At 54.3% G+C, this 25257-nt stretch overlaps 1 protein-coding gene across 1 annotated transcript in view; it reads left to right on the top strand.

Annotated features, from left to right (window-relative positions):
- The window catches only part of COL22A1 (collagen type XXII alpha 1 chain), a 260858-nt gene extending 238244 nt beyond the window's left edge, over positions 1-22614 (top strand). Inside the window, exons 56-64 of the mRNA XM_047074226.1 lie at positions 4845-4898; positions 6388-6459; positions 7951-7986; positions 10918-10962; positions 13325-13504; positions 15124-15190; positions 17489-17671; positions 19566-19643; positions 21490-22614. Of these exons, the coding sequence (XP_046930182.1) occupies positions 4845-4898; positions 6388-6459; positions 7951-7986; positions 10918-10962; positions 13325-13504; positions 15124-15190; positions 17489-17671; positions 19566-19643; positions 21490-21677 (903 nt within the window). The 3' untranslated portion in view covers positions 21678-22614. The remainder of the gene's footprint in view (positions 1-4844; positions 4899-6387; positions 6460-7950; positions 7987-10917; positions 10963-13324; positions 13505-15123; positions 15191-17488; positions 17672-19565; positions 19644-21489) is intronic.
- The last annotated feature ends 2643 nt before the right edge of the window (positions 22615-25257 follow it).

The raw sequence follows: 25257 nt of genomic DNA, 5'->3' as shown, positions 1-25257 counted from the left end.
CCACGGCCATGGCCATGTTCTTTGTCCTCAGAATCCTACCGGACGCACCTGGGACAGGTCTTAGGCATTTGAATGCCACATCTTTTTGGAACTCACCAAGGGGCGCCTCTTTCTTGCCTGGTGGGGCCACAGTGACTCACATCCCCCTTTCTGCACTAAGTCTGGAGCCCGGGGGACGCAAAGTGGCCGGGCGCCTCCCACGCCCAGTCCTGGATCCCCTGCGTCTGAGGAAGGGCTTGAAGGACAGCTGTCAGACCAGGATGCAGGCAGCTCAGTGAGCCCTACTATTCTAGGTGTTTCAGCAGTGGGACACATGTCCCCTGTGTGCAGTGATGGATACATCATGTGCTGGGGGACTGGCCACAGGGCGACACCAATGCTCAGGAGCAGGGCATTTGGTGCTTTGGGGATTTCCATCCCAGCCCTGGCTTCATATTTTCAGATCACTGTCTGACCGTGTTCTTCTCCTCTTTCTGGAACATGGCATTTGCTCATCCAACAACATGCACTGGGTTAGGGAGCTGAGCTGTCCACCCCCCGCCCACCATTGGTGGTGTCAACCTGCAGATCCTGGGGGCATCAGCACCATCCCTATATGCAGGGACCAGGAGGCTGACAGCCGGCAGGTCTCCTCACCAGGGACACTTAGTCCCTAGGGCTTGGGATGCCCAGCCCCTTTACTCTTTATGTCTGCATACAGACCAGAAACAGATACTCAGTACAGCTGTGGTGTTAAACTTTCGTATGGGATGAGGAGAAAATGTCTGAATAGGCCACGGGGCAGGAATGTAAGGGCAGGAAGATGGAGAAACCCTGCTCTGGAGCCCCAGGCACCCGCTGGGGCCCCTTCGGGCCATCCTGAAGCTTCCACACCCAAGCTCTGGAGTTAAGCTTGCATCTTGTTTTACAGACTGGGTGAGTCCATAGAAGGATCACCCCCCCAACCCCTCTGGTCCTGCTTCTTTATCTGTAAATGAAGGGAAGTTGTGAGATCCAGTAGTTAAATTAGTGAAGTTCTGGAACAGTGTCCAGCCCTCGGAACGTTCCCAGCACTGGCCCCCTCCAGGGTCTCCTGGCACAAAGTGGCGTTCTGTACATCCTTGATGAATGCCAGTGTGTTGAGGGGCATGGAAGAGGGAAAGGAAAGCAGCGTGTGGGGAAGAGCAAGTACTCTGGGACAGGTGTGGGGAGGGGAGATGCTGGCAGCAGGCCCTGGGGGAGGATGCCAAGGGCCTCACACCCACATGCAGGAGATGGGCCTTGGCCTGGAAGCCCCGAGGTCCCCAGAGGTGGCTTTGTGTTTTTCTAATGTGCCACCATCAGTGCTGAGTGGCCATCACAGGGACTCTGTAACCAACAATAAACCACTAGAGTTTGCCAAATACTTAGTTGAACGCATTAGAGGAGGTCCTAGGTTATCCCTCTGATAACCTCTTTCTCACTCAACTGGAATCGATCGGCCTTCCCGAGTGAAGAGAAGATTCCTCGCAACCTCAGCAGGTTCATACAACCTTGAACCAGACACGGAGTGGTTATGGAGAGCTTCCAGGAAATACTGGCAGTCCCAGTGTTGGGGACACGTGGGAATTTACCTATTCGCTCTCTGGAATCCTACGAGGCCGGGGCTCTGACCGTCCCTGCTCCCAGATGAGAAACACAGGCAGAGAGGTCAAGTCACTCGCAGTAGATCACACAGCAGGGAAATAGCAGAGCCAGGATTTGGACTCAGGCAGTCTGATTCAAGAGACTGCAGCTGAAGATCTACCTGGGCCTGTGTATGCCACATTTCCTTCTCAGAAAGATCACCCTGGTGGGAGGTGCGCAGAACAGGAGTTTGGAGCATAGAGGAGGGGCTGTGGTTTCCAAGACAAGTGGGGCATGAGGAGTGGCCTACAGCCCAGGAGGGAGCCAGGTCCCAGCCCCTCCCGGCCCCCAGCGCCCTGACAGGTGACAGGTGGCTGCCCGAGCTGCCCCTCCTGAGTACATCCGCCTGTGTTGGCACCGAGGATAACGTGTCTTGGCCCTTATCCTCTCTGCAAACCAGAGGGAGGAGGAGGAGAGAGATAATTACCATAGGGATGAGCCAAAGCACATATTTTTAGAAAAACACAGATGGGCTGGTGGGTGGGCGGAGGGAGGTGCCGGGAGGAGCCGCCACATCACATTCCCTGGAGGGGTCCTGTGCGGATCCTGGGCTTTCTCTGTGCCTCGGCTTCCTCATCTGTGATACAGGGATAAAGATATCCACCCTTCAGGCTTCCTGGAAGGATCATGTGAGCTGTGCCACATGAATCATCCGTGGTCACATGGGCACTTCTTAGGCATAAGATGTGAACCCTATTTAATCATGATCACCAGCAAGTCGTGTCTTTCATGAGACACAGGGCTGGGCTCCGTGCTTCCTGGGTTCCAATCTCAGCCCCTTCACTTCTGTCTTGGGCAGGTTGTATGGCCATTCCGTGACTCAGTTTCTCCATTTGTAGAATGGCAATGTTTGTATCTGTTGTGTGCAGCGAGTGACTGCGTGCAAAGTCCAGTGTGTAGGACGTTGGCTCAGACAGCGTTAGCTTCTTTTTACTATAACATATTTCCCTGAAGCTGACTCACTGGTGGATGCGTGCTTCACAGATTATAGGATGTTAGCACCTTTTGGTTACAGGATCAACGGAAAGTGGTTTCCTGGGATGTTCTTGGTGCATTCATTCCACAGAGTATCTCCTGTGTGTCTGGCACGGTGCTGGATGCCGGGCATAGAGAGGGGCAAGACACACACTATTCTTTGGGCTGCTCCCAGCAGGGAAGAGAGCCACATAAAGACACAGCCATCTGGTGGGGGAGGGTCCCGAGACGGAGGAGAGTGGTAGGCAGAGGCAGTGACCAACCCAGCCTGCTGAAGCCAAGCTGTGAACTTCAGCCTTAATAGGAATTTGTCTGGTCCTCAACAGCATAGCTAGAAGAATTCTTAAACTTTCTGATTTTTGCACTACCAATGTATTTATCACAATTTTGGGTGTGCACAAAATACCCAACTCAGAGCATGCAAAATCATTTGGGTCAGTCCTGGATTCTGGAATGAGCGGACCTTCAGTTTAGTGGCTCCACAATTGTGTGCAGCCATTTTTCCTGTGTGTGTCAGTATCATCATCTCTTGGATATAACTGTGCTCCTAGTGGAACAGTAGAATGCAGTTAGCACCTGGACAAGCACCCTAAGCTGAGAACAGCACTGCCATGTTCTGAGCACTGTTGTGTTCTTCCTTAAGACAGCCTCTGAGCTGAAGGATGGATGGATGGATGGATGGTGGTGGGTGAGTGGAGGTGTGGGTGGATGGATGGGTGGATGGATGGTGGGTGGATGGATGGAATATGGGTGGATAGGTGGATGCATGGGTGGGTGGGTGGATGGATGGATGGATGGATGGATGGATGGGTAGGTGGATGGGTGGATGGGTGGATGGGTGGATGGGTGGATGGATGGATGGATGGATGGATGGATGGATAGATGGGTGGATGGATGGATGGATGGGTAGGTGGATGGGTAGATGGGTGGATGGATGGATGGATGGGCAGATGGATGGATGGACGGATGGACGGGTGGACGGACGGACGGGTGGACGGACGGACGGATGGACGGATGGACGGATGGACGGATGGACAGATGGATGGATGGGTAGATGGGTGGGTGGACGGATGGGTGGGTGGACAGATGGGTGGGTGGGTGGATGGATGGATGGATGGATGGATGGACGGATGGATGGACGGATGGGTAGACGGGTGGGTGGATGGATGGGTGGACGGATGGATGGATGGATGGATGGATGGATGGATGGATGGGTAGGTGGATGGGTGGATGGGTGGATGGATGAATGGATGGATGGATGGATGGATGGATGGATGGATAGATGGGTGGGTGGATAGATGGATGGGTGGACAGATGGATGGATGGATGGATGGATGGATGGATGGATGGATAGGTGGATGGATGGATGGATGGATGGATGGATGGATGGATGGATAGGTGGGTGGATGGATGGATGGATGGATGGATGGATGGATGGATAGGTGGATGGGTGGATGGGTGGATGGATGGATGGATGGATGGATGGATGGATGGATGGATAGATGGGTGGGTGGATAGATGGATGGGTGGACGGATGGATGGATGGATGGATGGATGGATGGATAGGTGGATGGATGGATAGGTGGATGGGTGGATGGGTAGGTAGGTAGATGGGTGGATGGATGGGTGGATGGATGGTTGGGTGGGTGGATGGGTGGGTGGATGGATATATGGATGGATGGATGGATGGGTGGATGGATGGATGGATGGATAGATGGATGGGTGGGTAGGTGGATGGGTAGGTGGGTAGATGGGTGGATGGATGGATGGATGGATGGATGGTTGGGTGGGTGGATGGGTGGGTGGGTGAATGGATATATGGATGGGTGGACGGATGGATGGATGGATGGATGGATGGATGGATGGATGGATGGGTAGGTGGATGGGTGAATGGGTGGATGGGTGGGTGGGTGGGTGGGTAGATGGGTGGATGGATGAGGTCGTGATTATTTACTACACCTGTTCTGTGGGCAGCACTCACCAACCTAGGCTTTATCATGCCCACAAACTCATTTAATTTCACAATATTATGAGTGAGGTGTTATAGGTTCCTTTTATAAGTTGAGAACTATCCTCTGAATAATGATGTGGCTTACTGAGAGCCAGGCTGGCCTGCATGACAGCTCTCCATGTGAGATCGGGTTCTCCACATCCACCAGTCTCTCTGTTCCACTGTCCTGTTCCTCGATGTCCTGGTAGATTATTACTTGTGTTTCTTCCACCAGGGTAAGAACGGATCACCGGGATCTCCAGGAGACCCTGGCCCTGCAGGAAGCCCTGTGAGTACTCCCGCGGCTATAAGGTGGCATCAGGGCCAGCTTTGCAAGGGGCATGGCTTTCACATCACAGATTGCCTGTTCTCTACCCCTAGAAGCATCAGTGGGAAAATACGGTATTTGAATGATAGAAATAGGCTGGAAGTGAGAGGCTCCAAGAAGGACCCCTTTCAAAGTGTAAAATGCATGCGATTATGCACTTGGTTCTCTGTACCAGTCATACAAAGGTACAAGCCTATTAAGACTAAAGAAGCGTGTAATAAGGTTGCACTCTAGACGCTGCATATTTTTAGAGGATGGAGGGACAGGGTCAGGCCTACCAGCCGTTACCCGAGTAAGGACAGGGTAAGTGTGTAACGTGGGGATAGGTATGGGACAGACTGTCTGAAGGGGGTATTCCTAGTGGTAAGGAGGTGGGGGCTGGGGAGGGCAGGAAGAAACAATGGGTGGGATCCGTGGGTAGTGGAAGGAACATCCAGGTCACCGGATTTGGGATTAGGTCTGGTAGATGGGGAGACATGCTGGAGAAAATGGTTCTCTGATGGATTCAGGGGTCAGATGAGTCAAATCCTTTCCACAAGTCTCCTCCCAGCCTAGCCTTCTTGTAACCACCACCCCACCCACCCTGGGCTTGGTGAGTCAAGCAACAGTTGTGCTGGACAGTGGGCAGACCAGTTGGCTGGCTAACTGTCATCATTGTGGAAATGAGAGTGACCCGTCCGTCCTGGTTTGCCAGGAGCCTCCCTGGTTTTAGCCCAGAGAATCCTGCATCCTGGGAACCTCATCATGCTCAGGCAAACTGGGCATCTGGTCACCCCAGTGGAGACTCATCTTTCTGTTAGACCTGGACTACACTAGAAGAACTAGAAAAACTAGTTCTAGAAGCTGCACTAGAAGCTGCACTAGAAGAACTTAAACTCCTTAGCGAATGGAATGACTGATGTTCCTCAGAAGCCGTGGTATGAGGCTTGTCACTGCTGGTGAGACGAGATGGGACTGGGCCATGAGTCTGGCTTCGTGCCTGGCACAGAGCTGGCCCCAGAAGAGCTGACTCACACATGTGGCTACCCGGAAGGGCTGGAACTGAATGAGTCCCCAAAACTGCTCTCCAGAGGCGATCCTACCAAACCAGGAGCCTCGCTGTGCTATTGGGAATAAGTGTACTAAGGGTGGCTTGGAGGGGCCACACACACACACACACACACACACACACACACACACACACACAGCAGAGTGTTTTTGTTAAATTTTTCTCCCATTTTGCTTCTGTTGCTTTGATTGGGAGGAGATGTTTCTTGTCTTGCCCCAGCCTCAGCAACGCTGTCAGGACACAGGGTAGCCTCCTGACCGGCTGCCTTCTCATACCGGAAAGGGCCATTCTTCTCTTTGTTGACATCTCTACCCCTCAGAACACAGTGGGGTTATGAGGCTTCTGAGTCTCCCCGGGTCTGCACTTGACCTTGCAGCGCTGATATCTGTCCTCCCTCTGCAGGGCCAGAAGGGGAACAAAGGAGACCACGGCAGCCCGGGACTCCCCGGCTTTCTGGGTCCCCGGGGGCCTCAGGTAAGCAGAGAACTCCCTGGGGGGCCAGGTGCCCAGCTCTGGTAGGAGTTTCCACCCACTGTGTCTTCAGGTCCTCCCGCTCAGGTCGTGTCACGGTCACGTCATGGTGCCGAGGTGGCAGTGTGCATTGGCTGAAACAGGCACTCACGTGTCACCTGCGTGGGAGTCTCAGTTCCACCACCGGACCTTGGGCTGCTCTCATAGCCTCCTCTGTGCCTTAGTGTCCTCATTATTCCAGTGGGGATGTAAGAGCATACACCCGCGAGCATTAGGTGAGGTGATGGGTGCACAGAGCCCAGCAGCGGTGCCCAGCCCAGGGCATCCGCTGCGTAGGTATAGACTGCTTTAATGGTGGTTGGGCTGGGGTGGTGGTGCTAATAACGATCCTAAAACTTCGAGGACCGTTAGAAACCATGTTAAACGTGGTTGAATTTGGGCTGCAGGGTCAGAACATGTAGGTATTTTTTTTTTGAGGCCGCGTGGTCAGTCCGTGCTCCAGCTGGACCTTGAGTCCTGGCCTCCTGACTAGCAGGTGTGATACAGGGATGCCGTCCGGTGATCTTTGCCAGGTCTCTGGGCAGAAGAATGCTGAGGCATCCAAACGTTTCCAGCCGGGCTCCTGGTGCGTCCCACATGCCACGGTCCACACCGTGGGCTGCCAGCCACGGCATGAGGGTGGTATGTCCCCTGCAGGAGTAGGAAGCTTACCCGTGTTCCTGTCCGCCCCCTCCAATTTAATCCTGGCCCCAAGGATGCCCCTACCGCCCAGCTAGCCCAGCCGCTCCCGTGGCCACTCCTCTTTTGCCCATTTCTACCATGTAGCCCAAGCCCTTCCGTGGCTGCATCCACTGATTTTTACTTGAGGCCATTCACTCTGTTGCCCAACTGTTAATGGTCCAAGCTGCCTCCCCGATCCCCTTCCTGACCCCCTGGGAGCCATGTCGCTGCCAGGCACCCATTCTTCTAGACTTGCAAGCCTGGTTCTTTCAAGTCATGATGATAGCAGAGTACGTTTTGGCAAGGTACGGCCTCTGCTCCCATTGTGCAGATGGAGAAACTGAGGCACAGAGAAGTCGAGAAAATTGTAAGGAGATTGTCCAAGCTCACAAAGCCAGTTACGTGGAGCAGCCAGGATGGGAGCCCGGACTGCTCGCTCTAGAGCCCAGCGTGTGTCTGGTGTGAGCCCACTTCTCAGGAGGATCCCCTACCACAGCTGGACACTCTGTACAACCCGTATCCCGGACGCCCTCCTGGTGGAGTCCCAGCCATCCCGTTGACGGGGAGCCCAGAACCGGTGGCTCCCCTTGCCACTCTGGGGCGGTTTGTGCCTCCGCCCGCCCTCGCTGACTACAGAACCCTATCAGAGGTGTCCTTGGCCGGCTGGACCATTGATGGCTGCCTTCGCTGGAACGTGACTTGGGTGAAGATGTCTGCTTTGCAGACAACGTGCTGACACTGCAGAGCCTGCTGATACCTTGTTCTGTCTTGTAGGGGGAGCCAGGAGAGAAGGGCATCCCAGGCAAGGAGGCGAGTATTGAGTGCGCCGCCTCCCCTTGGCCGCACTTCCCTGTGGGGGACGCTGGAGCGGCTGCGGCTTCGTGGGCAGTGACACACGTAGGCTCGTGGCGCCCGGCTGGGTCCCGCGCTCACTTCAGCGCCCCGCTGTCGCTGTGTAGATCCTATCTCGTTGTGCACGGGGACCCACCCATTCGGCAGCCGGTCCGGGGTGCCTCTTTCGCTTACACGTCTCTGTGTCCAGTGTCAGTAAATCCTATCGGTTGCAAGTTCGAAATGCCACCGCTCTGTCTGGTTCTCCCCATGGCTTCTGCGAGGACTCCAGTCCAGGCTGCCACCATCTCCTGCCTGGACGATCGCAGTGACCACCCACCGGCCCCCCCGTGTCCAGCCTTTGCCCTCCCCGCCCCCACAGCCCCCTCCCGCCTGCAGCCCCTTTGCAGAGCACACACAGGACCATGTCGCCTCCCAGGCTGGCCTCCGCTCTGCCCTCCCTGCCCTTGCTGGAAGCTAGGTGGCCTGGCTCCACCAGCTCCCCTCTGAGTCTGACCCCCAGGAGCTCTGCCCTTCAGCCCCTCAAACCTGCCAAGTTCTTTGCCAAGGGCTCTCATGCACACCGAGGCCCTTTTCCAGAAGCCCTTACCACGCCCCTCCTCACTCTCCCACTCCTTTGCATGCCTGGTCTTGATGAGCCTGAGGTCTGTGCCGAAACGTTGCCTGTGTGGACTTTTCCTCGGCCACTGGGACACAGTGACACCCCACTGTGCTGTGTCCTAGCACCCTGCTCTGTTGGCCCAGGAGCCCGGCGAAGAGCAGGTGGCAAAAATACGTGATGAGGAACCGAAGACGGAGGGAACACAGAGAAAGGAGTTTCTGCAGCTGCTGGCGTGTCCATTTCCCAGCCCGCGCACGCCCTGCGTGGGGGACAGCCATGTTCACTCTGAGCCTGAGGGTTACTCTCCTAGCTCAGGGAGGGAGGCAGGCGGCTTCCTTAGAGCCAGATCGAACGGCTTAGTGTGTCGCAGCCTCTGCCTCCGCCCGAGCCGTGCTGTCCGCTCATGGGCATAGTGCTTGCTCTCCGATCCCTGTTTCTTCCTGCTGCCTAGATCGAGCGCAGGGGAAACGGCCCCAGCTCGCACTTCAGAGCTGCTCCGTGACTCTCTCTGGCTCCCTGTTGCCTATGGGAATGAGTCCGGCCTCTGAGCAGGCCCTGAGTTCTGCCCTGAGCCGACCCCACGCTCTCTCCAGTGTGAGCTCCTGCCTTCTGTGCCCCGTGCACGCCACGGCCCCAGTCCTGTCTCCAAGGCTTGGTCTTCACTCCTCCCTCCACCTACAGGGCCCGTCCCTATACCTCTGCTTATTAGGTTTTATGTGTCCTTCAAGGCGCCAAGCCTCCCAACACACAGTCATGCACTTCTCCCGGGGTTCCTGAAGCATCTTTTCATATTTTTATTAGAGAAATAAATGGGTCTGCCCTGTGTGTAAGCTGTGCCCCCCATCTGGCTGTCAGCTGAGCCGCGAGCCCTGTGAGAACAGGGCTGTGACTTGCTCTTCTCTCTGCACAAGTCGAGGGCTACAGGTGCACCCGCGTGCCGGGGCTGACGTGACAGGTGTGACCCCATCTCAGAGGAGCTGCGGAGTATTTGTTCTACTTCCTTCCTTCTCTGCAGACCCCTTCTGTCCCTGCAGCAGGAGACAGGGCATGAGCCCCGGGCCGACTGCCCCCTGCTTCAAGCCCTGGAGTTTGTATTCTTGAACGGAGTGCACAGCAGGGTTTGGAGGGACACGGTGGAGTCCGGAGGTGGATAAGCACAGGACCTGCCTTCCAAGTGCTTGTGGTCCCAGGGGAACGCCCCCTGTCACCTCATGTGGGGACAGTGGCAGTGAAGCGTCAGCTGGTGACAAGGGAACCCATGCATGCGGGCGGACACTGGCCGGAGGGCTTTGCAAGGGAGGCGGCTGAGGGGCTGGGGGCAAAGTGGGGTAGAGAGAGATCCCAGCTGCAGAGGGTCGCAGAAGCAAGGAGAGAGTGTCCTAGCAGTGAGGACCACAAGGCTGTGTACCCCACCACCGGCCCCAAAGTGACTGCCCTCCCGGAGGGGTGTGGGGTCCCTACCTAAGTGCTGGGCGGTCAGGGAGGGCTTCTTGGAGGGGAGGCCTGAAGGCCACGTGGGATCTATCCTAGAAAAAGGGACAGTGATTAGTCAGCTTGGCCACCACACCATTACCCTGGACTGAGTGGCTGAGAAAGACATTTCTCGTGGTTCTGGTGGCCGGGAAGTCCAGGATCGGGGTTGTTGGCAGATTCTGTTCCACCCTTCCCTAATTACACCAGCTGGCTACCTGGTCCCTGTGCCCATTTCCCCATTTCCATCATGGGGCCACCCTCACGACCTTATCTAAACCTAAATAGCTCGCGGAGGCCCCACCTGCTAATCCTCACACTGGGGATTATGGCTTCAGCATATAAATGGGGGGGAGGGGGCACAGACCTGTGTGCATGGCAGAGGGGGTGTGCTGCAGGCAGCAGGAAGATGGGCTGCAGGGGCCAGGAGGCAGCGGGACCACATGCTCCCTGCGGTGGGCAGTCACAGAAGTTCTTTGGATCAGCGGGAGGCAGGGCAGCCCGGCCACAGGGGCAGTGAGCACTTACGGAAGCCCACGTCCTGCAGGGCCTCCTGGGCATGTTTGGTGAGAGGGTCTGTCCCAGAAAAGGGCAGAGGAGGAATCCTAAAGGCGCCGGGCAGGGGCTGGTGCTGTCGGTGCCTCGTGGGTCTCGGCAGGAGCAGAGGAGGGAAGGAAGTTATGCCTACAAAGTCTGGACAGAGAGGGGCTCTTGGTGGGGGGGGGACTGCTGGCTTCCCTGGCACCCCTTGTGCTCGGCACAGGGTTGCCAGTGGGTGACCCTGATTAAGTGACCCTCGTCCTTTGGACTCATTGCAGGGCACCCCTGGGAAGCCCGGAGAGCCAGGACCCAAAGGAGAAAGGGTAAGTGAGGGAGGTAGTTACTGAATGTGACCTTTGCAAGGGGGCGCGGGGACCTTATCCAAGGTGGTCAGCCAACAACAGCCAAGCCTGGAGAGCTTGCCGGCCCGCTGCCCCCTGGAAAATCCCTGGCCCACAAAGAGATTGTTGTAGTGAATGTTGTTATTTTTCCTTTCCTTTTTTTTTTTTTTTTTGGATGTTATTTTAAGGAGTAAAATCATCACAATTACAAATTCAAACGCAAGTGTTCTGAGACTTTGACAGATTTCCCTCTCACCCCGGACGAGAGCCTGTGTGCATGACGTGCTCAGCTCCCAAAGTGCCAATTTTCCAGGAGCCAGATTTGTCACTGGAGGTGACAAGGGAACAGATTTTCCCATAATGAGTCGCCTTGGTGCTACCCTCACAAAGCCTCTCTTTCCATTTCATTCCTCCAAAAAACCACAGGGGAAGTTTTTTTGGGTTTGGTTGTGGGTTTTTGTTGTTGTTGTTGTTGTTGTTGTTGTTGTTGTTTGGGTTTTTTTTTTTTTCACCAGAAATGCCAGTGTGGGAAGGAGGTGTTTTCGTACTCATGACAACTTCTGTCCTCTTTAGAGGAATCAAACATCTCATTTGCCCACAGCCCTCCATTTGGTCAGCAGTCACACTGTCACACTGTTGCACGATGTGGATGTTGCAGCCCACACCCCACACCCCACCCCCGGCTTGTTTTCCATGGTCCTGCAGAGAATTTATCACTGCTTTCTTTGCAGTTTGGATAGGTGAGGAGTTGGGTTTCTCCTGTAGGCTGGAGGAGACAGAACGATAGCAGCTGAGAATGTCAGAGATTGAACCCCTGCTGAATCTCTCTCCCTCCTTCCTTCCGAGCGACTGGATTCCTCTGTGCTATGGCTGTTGGTTCCTAAGGATGGGACCAGGGAACGCGGCTGTGGCTGAGGAGGCATCGACAGTCCCCCATGCCAGTGTCATACAAGTGTCCCCGGGACCTAAGGCTGCCAGGGGTGGCCTGAGATTTGGCTGGCAGCCAGGGAGTTCAGACCGCAGATCTCTTCTCTGATACCTAATCAATAAATGGAGAATTGCCTTCTCCCTGTTAAGTGGTTTAGTGGAACATTGCCAATCCTTTGCCCTCCTGGGAACGTTTGAAATCTGGGACGAGTCCTCCCCCTGCAAAGTGATATTGAGACATTTAATGAATAGGAAATGCTGTACCGCAGCTGGGATACGGCCTTGGCATTCAGGTGCACGAAGCCCTGGGACTCTCACTGACCCCTGATCGCCAACCCGACAACGTCCCCATGAAATGCATCATGCCCTTAAGTCAGGCCTGCCCCTGGGATTTGGCTGAATTAATTTGAAATTCACCGTTCTTTGCGTTACTGTTGAAAAAGCTTTAGGGACATATAGTTAACCATTGCAAATTGCAAATTGCAAAAACGTGGCTGCAGTGAAAAGCAGTGTCCTTTATGGCCCCCGTCCCCTTTCCCAGGGTCCATCACTGGACATTTTCTTTCATGTTCCAGCCCTGTGGGTGTGTGTGTGATAAATACGCATCTGCCTTTTGTTAACCCCCTGGAACACATCAGACTTTGTCCATCATTTGGCTCTTTTGTTTCTCATTGGAGCATCCGTGTTGGAGATAGTTTTGTACCTGTAGTCTGCTTTTCCTTGGCTCTGGGCCACGTCCATGGCCACGTCCCATTTCCAGCTACCATCTTGCTCCCCCTCTTTCCCTGTGTTGCTTCCTGCAGCAGTGGAGTCCTGGTAAACCCTGAGCTTGTCGAAGTGGCCGCCTATTTTCAGACACACCAACACGCGGGACTTGCTGGTCAGACCCACACTTGCACATTGGGCAGAGGACTGGATGGTCCCGTGGTCGCCATGGCTCCCAAATCACCGATCCAGGGCTTCGAAGTCTGGGTCAGGGATGGGGAGCAGAGCGTCCCGGTCAGTGTCATCCCATGTGGGCCCAGCAAAACTGAGAATAGCAGGAAGTCACCTGCAAGTGGGGCTCCTCCGTCTAAAGAGTAGCTGTGTCTGTGCGGCTGACAGCAGACCAGCGGAAGTGGCCCGCACCCCCGGGAGTCAGGCTCAACAGGCAGATGGAACCACACGCACTGTGATTGGAAATCAGATCTCTCCTCTTGTCCTCTGCGGACTACCTGTGTGACTGAGACAGGTGGCTTTGTCTCTGGAGCCCTTGTCCTTACCGTGTCCTTACCTGAGACACAGGCGTGCGAGGACTGGGGTCTCCCATCCAGCGCCCCAGGACGGGGGATGAGGGGGCCCCCTACGGCTGCACACACCTGTCTGTGCTGGGTATCCCTGCCAGTCCTCTGCTCACTGACGTGCTTCTTCCCTCTAGGGAGACCCCGGGAACAAAGGTGACAAAGGACCCCCTGGTGGGAAGGGCCAGCCTGGGGACCCTGGAATCCCCGGTCACAAAGGCCACACAGGCCTGATGGGCCCCCAAGGACCACCTGGGGAGAATGGACTGGCCGGGCCCCCGGGGCCTCCGGGACAGCCAGGATTTCCGGGACTGAGGGTAAGGATGCTGATGTTGCCTTACACTTGGGAGATGCTGGTGAGGTGTGTGACCATCAGAGGGACCAGGTTCTGGATCCCCCCCATCTGGGCCTGCCCGTCCCTGCCCAAGGTGGGAAGGAGACGGTCTCCCGACTGGTTTGTTGTGATGACTAGGTGAGATAGTGTGCACAGTGCAGGGAGTGCTGGAGAGTATAGTCCCTCTCCTCCTCCACCCTCTGCTCCATGCAGTGAGTCCTCAGGCCTGACTTCTTCAGGCTCCGGCACCAGTCTTCCCCGGGACCCGGTGTAAAAGTCGACTAAAAAGCGCACCAGCTCTTAGCCATATGAGCATCCCCCATGGGATGCGGAGGGCTTGCCGATCCGGCTGATGCCTGGGTCTGTCATTCCTCTTTTCTCCCTATCTGGGGCACTCACTTCCCTTCTGGGTCTTACTTTTCCCAAACATGAAAGGACAGGCTTATTTAGAGCCGTGTTTTTTCTTGAAACACGTTTTATTCTAGTGGCAGAACTCTCGTTTTACACAAACCTGTACCATGAGCACACATGGGCTACAGAGAAAAAAAGCAGAGCTACCCTGGTGTAAGTGGTTGTGGGGGGAGGTGGGTTCCTGGTCGAGGTGACCTCACCTTCCCCCCTCTGCAGCCCTGTGGTCCCCTGGGGGCCCTCCTGTCCTCAGAGCACAGGCTCAGGTGACCTCCGGTGTCCCTGCCAGCTCTGACCCTCTATGGCTCTGTCACTTCCCGGTGGTCTGGGGCAGCCAGAAGCTGGGCTCTCAGTCAAGTCCAGGAGGGGGACTGCAGGGCGCGGGGGGCGGTGGGGGGAAGCTTCCAAAGCCCTTGCTGAATACTCCTGGTCCTGCTGCCCTGCGTAGCAATGGAGGTCCTGGGACCGGCATATAAGATTGACCGGGAAAGAACACCGAGAATAATGAAGTGGAATCCAGGTCATGGTCCCACTGGGCACCTCCATGCCAGGTGCTGGGGCTGCAGATTCGAGTGCAGGGAGACCCTCGCCCCGAGGGTGGACACTGCCCTGATCTAGCAGGCATGGTGTGAGGACTGCTCTTACAGATTCCTCTAAGAATCACACGTCACCCTGTGAGCCCAGGGTGTGCTCTGCTCCCCTGGCCCATAGACTCAGCTTCTTTGAACCCAAATCAGGATTGTCAGGCACGTGGGTAGGGCCAAGGTGAACAGAGCAAGGAAAACCAGACCCAAGAGTGGCCAGGCAGCTGGTGAGGGAAATCAAATATGAATCCATGAGGGAGGCAGCCCGCGGGCTGGTCTGGAAGTAGACGGGACTTTGGCAGGGAGAGATTTGGGGCCAGAACCTTTCAGGTCTGGTGCTGGGGAGATGGCTTCTGCAGAAGACGTTCCAGATAAGGAGCGGGAAGGACAGAGAGAGAGAGTGCCAGCAGAGGCCTCGGGTGACTGTATAAGATGGGAGGAGGCCGCCTGCGTGGCCAAGGGAAAGGGAGCCAGTTCTGGGAGTGATAAGCGTTGGACCAGGAAAACGTGCTATGCGTTGTCTGTGCCTCCTGGATTCCGGAGCCACCAGGGGTCTGGGTGGCAGGAGTTCACGGGGAAGGTAAGTAACCCCGCCTCCCGTCCCTTCCAGGGGGAGTCTCCCTCCATGGACACCCTGCGGCGGCTCATCCAAGAAGAGCTTGAGAAACAGCTGGAAAGTGAGTAGCTGACCACGGCTGGCCACGTAAAGGCCTCTTGAGGGTCCGGGAAACAGTCCCTCCTTCACCCTTCAGGACCTCTGCAACCCGGTTTGGAAAAGGCTCTAGGAGAGCAGCTCACATGTAGAAACCATGCAGAAACCAGAGGAACACCGTGCGGGCCCTAGACCCACAGACCCCTCTCGGAGCCTGTCTTTACCTCGCTTTAACGCCTCTCATGAGGGAAGCTCACCATGCACAGAACCATCTCTACCACCGTCGGCCATACATCCTGTGCGTTCGGTCCCGAGAGGAGCAGGGACACACGGTGCTTTCAAGTCACTAGATTCCTTTTAATCCTACTGTAGTGGACTTATTGTGAAATCCCAGTCTTGCATGAGCCCGGCACACAGCAGGTGCTCCGGGAGGGAGCAAGGTCGGAAGCTAGTAGTAGTAATGCCGGCCTGCGGGGCCTGCCGTAGGTCAGGTGGTGTCCTAAGCACTCACAGGGTAACTCACGGAAGCCTCCCAAAGGTCAGGAAGCATGTTTGATCGTTTGGAGCGGAGATGCTGAGTAACTTACCGGAAGCGGAACATCTGGTAAACGTCTGAGCTGTGCAGGCAGCCTTTGCTGCAAAATCCCTTCTCTTAAGCACCACCTTCTCCCACTTCCCCTGTCCTGGAAGCTGTTAGGAGAGGAAAGTCGTTGACAACCTATGATAGGGAAGGTCAGACATCTATAACTCTTCCCAGACCCAGATGGATGAAACAGGAAGGCGTATTCATTCACACGCTCGTGTGTCAGAGAGTTACTTGCGCCCAGCGTATGTCAGACTCTGAGTTGGGTGTGGGGACAGGGCGTTGGACGAGATGCTGCCCATCCCAGGCCACAGAGTGTCCAGGCGAGCATGGTCCCTCTCCACACGCAGGGGAGCCAAACACGATTACCTGGGGCAGATGGCAGGGGACGGGGGTTTGGGTGGGGCCGCGGGTTCCAGAAAGGAAGGCAACCCAAGGCTGGGATGGTGGATGCCACTGGGCGGGTCACATCCTGAGGTCTCCCATGTGAGCTCTGCTTTCTGGGTGTTAGATTTACCAGTGGCAGAACTGGCCTCTGCCCTTGGGGAGTTTCCAGCCCAAGAACAGAGACAAGACCTATTTGGGAAAAGTTCAGATGGAGCATCTCCTGGGCAGAGTCCTTTCTTCCAAACAGCCTTTGGAAGAGGAAGCATCAAGTCCACTTTAAGGATGAGGAGATCAAGGCTCAGAGAAGTTAAGCCCGTTTGCTCGGGTCTCAGACCAGACCGTACCCCACCTGCCACCTCGTGTGCTGTGGGAAGACGGTCCCAGGGCTCTCAGAAGACCCCGATTCTGCCCTGGTTTTACCACCCAGATGCCGGGGGCTCGGGTGACCCCCCCCCCCAGCCTCTCTGGGTTCTGTCACCCACCTGCAAGAAGAAGGGCTCAGGCCTGACCATGTTTGACTCTCTCAGTGGCCATCAGATGGGCACTGTGTCCCCACTGCAGTGGAAAGCCGTTAGACCTCTGTTTTTGTTTTTGCTTTGTTTCTAACATTATTCATTTTTGAGAGACAGAGCATGAGCAGGGGAGGGGCAGAGAGAAAGGAAGACACAGAATCCGAAGCAGGCTCCGGTCTCTGAGCTCTAAGCACAGAACCTGACGTGGGGCTCAAACTCACAGAGCACGAGATCATGACCTGAGCGGAAGTTGGACACTTAACCAACTGAGCTACCCAGGCGCTCCCCTCTGGGTTTTTTTTTTTTTAACCAATTCTGTAATCTTAACATTTTAAACATGTAAGGATCCTAGACAACATCACATCCAGCCCTTCAGTTTATCGATGAGAAATTTACTTGGATAAGTCACTAAATCGCTTAAGTGGCTTTGTGTGAGCCACTTGAGTCCCACCGCCAGCCTCCATTTCCCCAGCTGGCAATTATTACAACTCCACCTGCTGTGGGGACTGTCACCACTGGCAGTCCCGCCCTGTTCGGAGACACCAGCGTCGTCCCCGGAGCACAGTCTTAATGCCTTACATCTTGTCCCCATCCTCACACCCAGCTGGTGGGGTAGGTGTTACTTCATTGCCTCCATTTTCCTGACAAGGACGAGCAGGCTCAGAGAGGTCAGGTAGCTTGGCCGAGGCCCAGAGCCCGCGTTGGCTGCACTGCTGTGCGCTGGCTTATGTTGTTGGCCTTCTGTGCGGTCTCCTTGGTTCTGAACTTCATGGTGAATTGCCAGTTCATGTTCTGTCCATCACCCTCCGTCCTGAACATCTCTGTTCTCCCTCCTCTGCAGCCAAACTTGCCTACCTCCTGGCCCAGAGGCCGCCGGCACAGATGAAGTCATCTCAAGGCAGACCTGGGCCCCCGGGGCCCCCAGGAAAAGATGGGCTTCCAGGAAGGGCAGGCCCCATGGGCGAGCCAGGGCGGCCCGGGCAGGGGGGTCTGGAAGGGCCGTCTGGACCAATAGGTCCCAAAGGTGAGTGGGGACCCTGAGGAGCCGTGCTTCACGCGGAGGAGGGCTGGGCAGGAACCGCACTCCGGCCAAATGTGCTTAATCTATCCCCTCTCCTCCCCCTGCAGCTCGGTAACACCCTGGGTTTGGGCATCACGTAATATTTTCATACTTGACATTTTTGGAAGATTATGCTCCCGCCAGGAAGATCGAACCGGCTCCCTCCCAACTGCCTTGTTGTCTCCTTCTCCCCTGCTCTAGCTGCAGGGGGTATTGCAAAATGCCCTCTTGCCCCCTCCCAGGGTAGAGCTAACTGAGGTGAGAACTGCAGTCTCCAGGCACATGGGGCATTGGACGCCAGCTTTAGAATTGAACAAAGTGGCTTGGAGCTGTGGCTTAAAAGGCTGCTACCTCTCCTGCTCTCAGACAGAAATCTCATCTGGGCATGGGCCCTCTGGACAACAGCAGGTCTCTCCTCCAGGGGGTGGCACCTGTCCCTCTTAGTGCATGGGGGCAAGCCAGCTGGAACGCACTCTCTTTGCAGGCAGGCAGGTGGGAAAGCAAGAGAGAGAACCAAAGCCAGCCCATCAACCTGATGATTCACTGCTCTCTGGGGAGGGGTGAGCACGAGGTGGGGGAGGGGTGGGCGGGGGGTTGCAAAAAGCACAGGATTTCAGTTGCCACTTGGGGTATAGCGACATGGATGCCCCTAACATCCTCCTCTTTCCACCTGCCAGCTCCTTACTAATTCTCCATTCGTTCGTTCATTCATTCATTCATTCATTCGTTCATTCCCTGCGATGTTTCTCCTACTGAAAAGTCTTTTTGTTAAATTTGTGTTCAAGTCCTATCTCTTTGGGTTCATAAAACAAAATACATGAGATAAAGTCAACAAGAAAGCATATAGCATGGAAAGCATCAGACTCTGACAGAAGACAGACCAAATGTGGTAAATTACAACAATAAATAAGAACGGAATAAAGTCTCCATGAACTAGTAAAATATTTTTAGTTTGCAAAAGAAAATATGTTGCATAAAGACATTTCTGGAAGCAACACAGCAAAAAAAAAAAAAAAGAATGATGAAAAAAAAAGTTGAGAGCGTGTAATCAAATCTGTACAGTATTAACTCAAATACAATCTTGAGTTTCCTCCCAGGGGGAAGGGACCCTCCCTCTTCTGAACTTCTGTTGTGCTTGTAAATTGCTATGATGGTCCTTAACACATTCTGCTTCCTTTAGAATGTTCTCTGTGCCCTGTTTCATCTCTTACTGGATTTCGAGCTTCGTGAGGGTAGATCTGTGTTAGCAAATGCCTGTAGGGTCCAGAGTATTGGGTTTGTTTACTGTTATCACCCAGTTCCTACAGGTTCAGGTGAAACGCTGTTACAACACAAGGTAGGGCAGGCATTTTCAAGTGGATGTAGGTGGACGTGTGCCTGCATAGGAGAGGGATGCGCGCAGGGGCCCCAGTGGGCGTGTATATACAGAGAGGGCGTGTGGCCGCATGGACCTGTGTGTATATACAGGAGAGGACGTGCGGCCGCATGGACCCGTGTATATATAGGGCGTGTGGCTGTGTACATCCGGGTGCTGGTGTTTGAGTGAGTCCTTATGTGTATACGAATGTACGTATATATTTGCTACAATATGCGCAAATGCGCCTACGTGTATACGTAATTGGGCAGTTATGTGCGTGAACACGTTTATGTGTAGCTGAGGGTGCATTCGAAAGTGAGTGTATGTGAATGAGTGTGGGGGAGTTTGGAGTCCCAAGTGTGGAGTGCGTGAGAGTGAAGGGGGTTGGGGCGGAAGGCTGCAGCGGCCGTGGGCTGGCCCCGCACCCGCTGCACGGTGCGGCTCCCTGCCTGTGCCCTCGTCACGGGTCTCCACCACCTAAGGCGCGTGTTCCTCCCACAGGTGAGCGAGGAGCCAAAGGAGACCCGGGTGCACCTGGAGTTGGCCTCCGAGGGGAGATGGGGCCACCAGGCATCCCAGGTAGGGAGGGCGCCCGGAGTCCGGGGTGGAGGGCATGGAGGGAGACGCCCCGGCTCCCCAGGGACGTCTGCAGAGAGAGGCCGGGTTCAACAGAGAGGGGACAGGAACGCTGATTTGTTTTTGTGAGATCTTTCTAAAAGCCCAGCTTCTTAATGAAAAACCTGTAGTATATCCCATGAGTTTTTGAGGCTTATCGTATGAAACGACCCTGGAGAAAACGGAGTTGGGGTTACAAAAGCCCGGGCAGCACCAGGAACCGCGTGCCCCCTTAATCCCTCCCAGTGCGCGTGAACTCCTCCTGCTGCCTCACTGTGAACACATGATGTTAATTTTGCTCACGGCAGCATTTTCTAAACTCGCTGGCACGTGTTGCCACCCCATTACCAATTCTCAGCATGCATTTTGGGGCCAACCGGCAGGTTGGGCAGCAGGCCCGGCTTGCCGGGGGGTCTGCCTTCCTGGGACACGGGGCTTGCCGTTTTACAACCTGGACAGCTCGGCCGTCCCGCTCAGTGGCCGCTTGCGGAGACCTTTGCCGCACGGCAGCGTTGTGGCCGACATGAGAGGTATCAGTAGAAGGTGGCAGAAATGAGACTGAATTCTTGCCGAAATCCACCTCGCCCAAGTTCCCATTTTTATTCACATCTAGTTTACATGCTCACCCGAGGGCATTTCTGAATATGAGGCCCACAGGTCATTTTAATTTTAGTATTTAGTATTTAGGTCTTCTTGATTTTCCGAATTTCCTGCACTGGACATGTGTTGCCACTGTCATTAGAGAAGACAACTGAAAATACATCATCAGCCTTAATTGTTGACAGCTTGCCTACTTTCCAATCGCTTATAATATTAAGAATAGTTTTTAAATAAGGCAATTCCAAATAAAGATCAAAAGGCAGAACAGAGACCGTTTAGAAAGGGGAAATAATTGTACCAGCCTGAGGTTGAGATAATGACTATACTGAAGTGGTCCTGGCTGAAGGCATTAATGACACTGCTGGTCTCAGACTTGGTCTAGGCAGGGCTATAGACTAAATACCTACTCCCAAGGCATTCATGAATTTTGGAGATCATGAAATGTCTAAAGATCTATTTAAGGGGAAAATCTACTTTTTGTCTCTTTTATAGGAAGACTCAGGTTTTCTAACATGATGACTTAGGAGGTAATAGGATTAGCTATAACACTTAGCAGTGAGCTTCCCAGTGGCCAAAGCAAAAAGGGAGATAGGCTGATTATTTGTGAAATTATAATGCTTAACGCACAGAAGAATAGAACTTGTGCCATAGGTAATATTTCTGAGCCTAAGTTTTGAGCTGTCAGTTAGCTGCATCCTATTTATGTTTTCTTGGACCATGACTTATAGAATAGGTTAATATAGTCCAAATACGCAGCTCACATTTAACCTACAGATAAAGCCCAGAAACTGCAGGATATCTGGGACAAGTTGGATACTGGGTAATAGATACCGGGAATTGGGGATGATGGTTGACTAGGAGGGATGACAATTGGGATTCATCTCCTAGAACCACGCAAGAGCATAGAAAGCCGTGTTTCTCATCCGCCTCCTGTCCCTGCCCCCCATCCACCCTTCTCTTCCTCTCCAGCAGCACCCTGATTGCTGCCCCAGTCCAAACAAAGCCACCCCCTGTCCTGCATATTCAGGTGGCCCTGCTTTGTGGTGTCCACATGGATTACTCTACCCCAGGCGACTTCTCAGCCCATGGGGCATTTTCTCTGGGCATGTTTCTTGTCCTGGGTTCACACTGAATGGAAGCAGTGGGAGCAGGGCTCATGAGCCCCAGAAGGGTCCTGAACACCTTCTGTTTCTTTCTCTCCTTGGACCAGGTCAGCCCGGGGAACCTGGCTATGCTAAAGATGGGCTCCCCGGGGCCCCCGGCCCTCAAGGGGAGACGGGACCAGCGGGACACCCTGGCCCCCCAGGCCCGCCGGGGCCCCCTGGCCAGTGTGACCCCTCCCAGTGTGCCTACTTCGCCAGCCTCGCTGCCCGGCCAGGGAATGTGAAGGGCCCCTAGAAGATTCTGGAATGCCAGGAGGTGGCACTGAATTTCTGAAACTTGAACTCAAAGCCTGATAAGAAGCCAGAGGTCTTGAAACATTACAGTCACGTGTTTTCTTTTTTCTTTTTCTTTTTTTTTGTCTTGCTTTTATCATTTGTTTTGTCTTATTTTCTTGAAAGACCTCAACATTATTAAAACCAAGAGATGCTGCCGGTCGGTCAGATTATTATTAATATTATTATTGTTTATTATTATTATTATTATTGTTATTATTATTTCATGTAATAATGCTCCACGAGTTTTCCCCTGTCCTCCGAAGCTGGGAGAACTTGATTGTGGGGCAGCGGGTTGTTTCTGGGTTCTTCCGACAGCCCCCGTCTGGAGTGGACCTGCCCATCTTGAGGAGACTCTTGGTGCTATGACACCCTGACCAGACATTTGCCAGATTTACCTCTTTCCTCACAAGGAAACTAGGAAAGTTACGGCAGTGAGCTTCCATTCTCCGCCATGCCCAGGAGAGACACGTGAAGCAGGAGGAGAAAGAGCGTGCAGACACGAAGCACGTTCTCCCCTCCCGCGGGGAAGTGCACTTGGAGAGCACAGGCTCGGTCCTTAGGGAGCAGACACGGCCACGTCAGTGCTTCAGGCTCGAGGACGCAAAATCACGGCACTTGACTTGGCAAAGGCTCCTTGGGATCCTGTGTGGGGGCCGAAGACCGGAAAGCCGATGTGAAGCCGTGGACGGGACTCCTTCCAGCTCCTCAGTGTTGGTTCCACTCACTTGGATTGTAAAGTAAGGGGGTCCGGTGGCCACTGCCATGATTTCTGGACGGTGGGCTGGCCGGGGGTGGGACATCTGTGCCTCCAGGGTTCTGCCTCGGAAATAAAGCGCATTGGGTGTGTGTGTGTGTGCGCGTGTGTGTGTGTGTGTACCTGACAGGTGCTCAATAAATCTGAGTTTCCTCTTCGGCCCTGCATGACAATTCTGTTCTTATGTCCGGTGTCCGCCTGCCTGTGAACCAAACCCCTTAAGGCCTGAGATGAATCATTGTGTTCTGGGGGGTGGCAGGGGGACTGGGGCCAGGCCACCTGCCGATGCACAAGAGGGTGGGTGAGGGTGCGTGATAGCTCCGGGGAGATGCACCGTCATACCCCCCATCGGGGCAGCTCTGTTTTGTCCATTTTGGCGGAAGCCTTTTCCATGTGCCCATCCTTGCAGGGTCACAGTGAGGAGGGGACACAGCCAGGGGGAAGGCTGGTTTCAGCAAAACTCGGGGCATCATCCTTCCCTTCCAGGGGCCAGCTGATTCACCGTGGCCTGAGAATTACTCGTCCAGCACAAGTTCATGTCTTAACCGATTGGTTAATTGATCCATCCATTCATCCATTCGATCACCCAGGCAGTCACCACTCGCAGACTAACATATGCTTGTCAAGCACTTCCTTTTTATCACCTCTGTGCCACATGCTTCCGATTTGGGAACCCGAGGAGTTGGAAGGTTCCATGCATGAACAAGTATATTGCACTGATTTTAAAATAAGGTCCGCAGCTGCCCTTGTCCAGTTGGTTGGTGCTGAGTCTGGGGGTGGATGGGGAGCGGGGTCCAAGGGCAGCCGGGTGCAGTGCCTGTCCCTGCACACAGACACCCCCTACCTGAGCCATTTTCACGTTCGCCTGCTCGGTTCATCCTGACAGCCATGTAAGTAAGACACAAGGCCTGGAGGGGACAATGTCAGCAACCTTAGACATCCTCTCATCCAGCGACTTAAACGTTTTTGACCATGATCCACAGCAAGAAGTACAGTTTCTTTGTGACTCAGAGAGTGCGTATGTAAATACAGAACAGGAAACATTGGGTGATTTGACATTTATCGTGACCACACACGACGCCCCGTAACATTTACTCTTCTATTTTATTTTATTTTTTTTAATGGTCCTCACAGTCCACTAACTAGATGTCATGACTCACCAGTGGGCTGCGACCTACAGTTTGAAAAATGATGCTCTCGTTTAGAGAGAGCCTGAGGCATGGAGAGGACCTGTGTGCAGGCCCCAGAGCCTCGGTTGAATGCGATTATCTGAAGCCCCGCACATTTTCTCTCTGCACATTTCATTTTGCTCCTGTATTTCACACCTTTCATCCATGCCTGAGAATGGAACTAGAAGAAGGGTTTTCTCTCCCATGGGAGAATGACCTTGGTTAAGACCAAAGGCTGCTCTGATCATTGGGGTTCTAGGACACTCAAGGGGGATGGCGAGAAGGGCCTGAGCTTTCCTCTTCCAGGGATCTCTAGGACATTCAGCTCCCCAGTGTGGCTTGGGAGAGGCCGTGTCTACAGGTAACGAGTGCGATGCATTGTCTGTACTGAGCCTTTTTCCAGGCTCGGGGTCTGATGCATTTCTGGAAACACATGAAAGCATTAGCACAATTGAGGATTTGCATGGTTTCCATTTTAGAGTACATTAATATGGAAGATGATGGAAGTGTGTGTGTTGGGGGGGGGTGGGTTTGGAAGGTGGGCTTAGAAGGCAGCACTCTTAGGGGGCGCCCGGGTGGCTCAGTCGGTTGAGCATGTGACTCTTGATTTCGGCTCAGGTCATGATGTCCGTTTTCTTGGGTTTGAGCTTCGCATACGGCTCTGCACTGACAGTGCGGATCCTGCTTGGGATTCTCTCTCTCTGCCCCTCTCCTTGTGTGCGTGTGCACACTCTCAAAATAAATACACTTAAAAAAGAAAAAGAAGAAGAAGCCAGGACTCTTTGGTTTCTTAGGGAACTTCCATCAGCCTTGCCAGGACCACTGCTCCGGAGAGCCACATCCAGGACCACTGTGTCATCTGAATGGGCTCTGGGGCGGAGGAGGAGGGGATGTTTGATAGATGACGCTCATGGTGACTGGACTGAGAACTGCAGAAAGCTGGAGTTACGGGGTAAAGAAATGCCACAGTGGTGTTTTAAAGCCACACTCCTCCGCGGGCCCCAGGGGTTCTCGAGGGGCCTTGTGAGCAGCTGGGAGGAGAGAGGGACGAGATGGGGCTTCCGGTCCCCCCAACCAGGAAAGTTCTCGTTGCCTCTCTTTGGGCTTTAAGAAACAGGTGGTTTTCGTGCCCACACCGCTTTGCGTGTCCCTGACCTGTGCGGTCCTCGTGGCCTGGCCAGGGTCCCACCTCAGGAGTCATCACGGTGCTCCCCACTCTTTGGGTTCATGGCTCTCCCAGTGCCCCGGAGGCCTTTCTGCCCAGAGATGCAGGGCGGCCGGTTCCTGCTCAGGGCGACCCTCTGTCACGAGGGGTGGGAATGCCAGGAGGAAGGCCTCTGCCTCCCTCACTCTGAAGGGATCGTTCAATGATCATGGTGTGATTCTCAGACCGTCCCCGGGACAACAGGACCCTAGCAGCCCCCAGCTACTGTCCCCATCAGTGATCTTCTCAACAACCCATTCTGGCAGCTGTCCCTGCCTCCCTGCCTGTGTCTCAAACTACCCTTGTGTCCTTGGGTCAGGCTCTGCTTTCAAGAAAACCCCACTAAGGCAGGTGCATCCAAAAGGGAGAGGCCTGGCCCGACAGCAAACGTACAGCAGGCAGGCGAGGATTA

This window comes from Lynx rufus, unplaced genomic scaffold, assembly GCF_022079265.1.
Source record: "Lynx rufus isolate CCGP_SWC_20201006 ecotype Redwood Valley unplaced genomic scaffold, mLynRuf1.p SCAF_12, whole genome shotgun sequence".
NCBI classification, from domain to species: domain Eukaryota; kingdom Metazoa; phylum Chordata; class Mammalia; order Carnivora; family Felidae; genus Lynx; species Lynx rufus.
The sequence above is the reverse complement of the archived record's forward strand: the minus strand, read 5'-3'. Positions and strand labels throughout refer to the sequence as shown.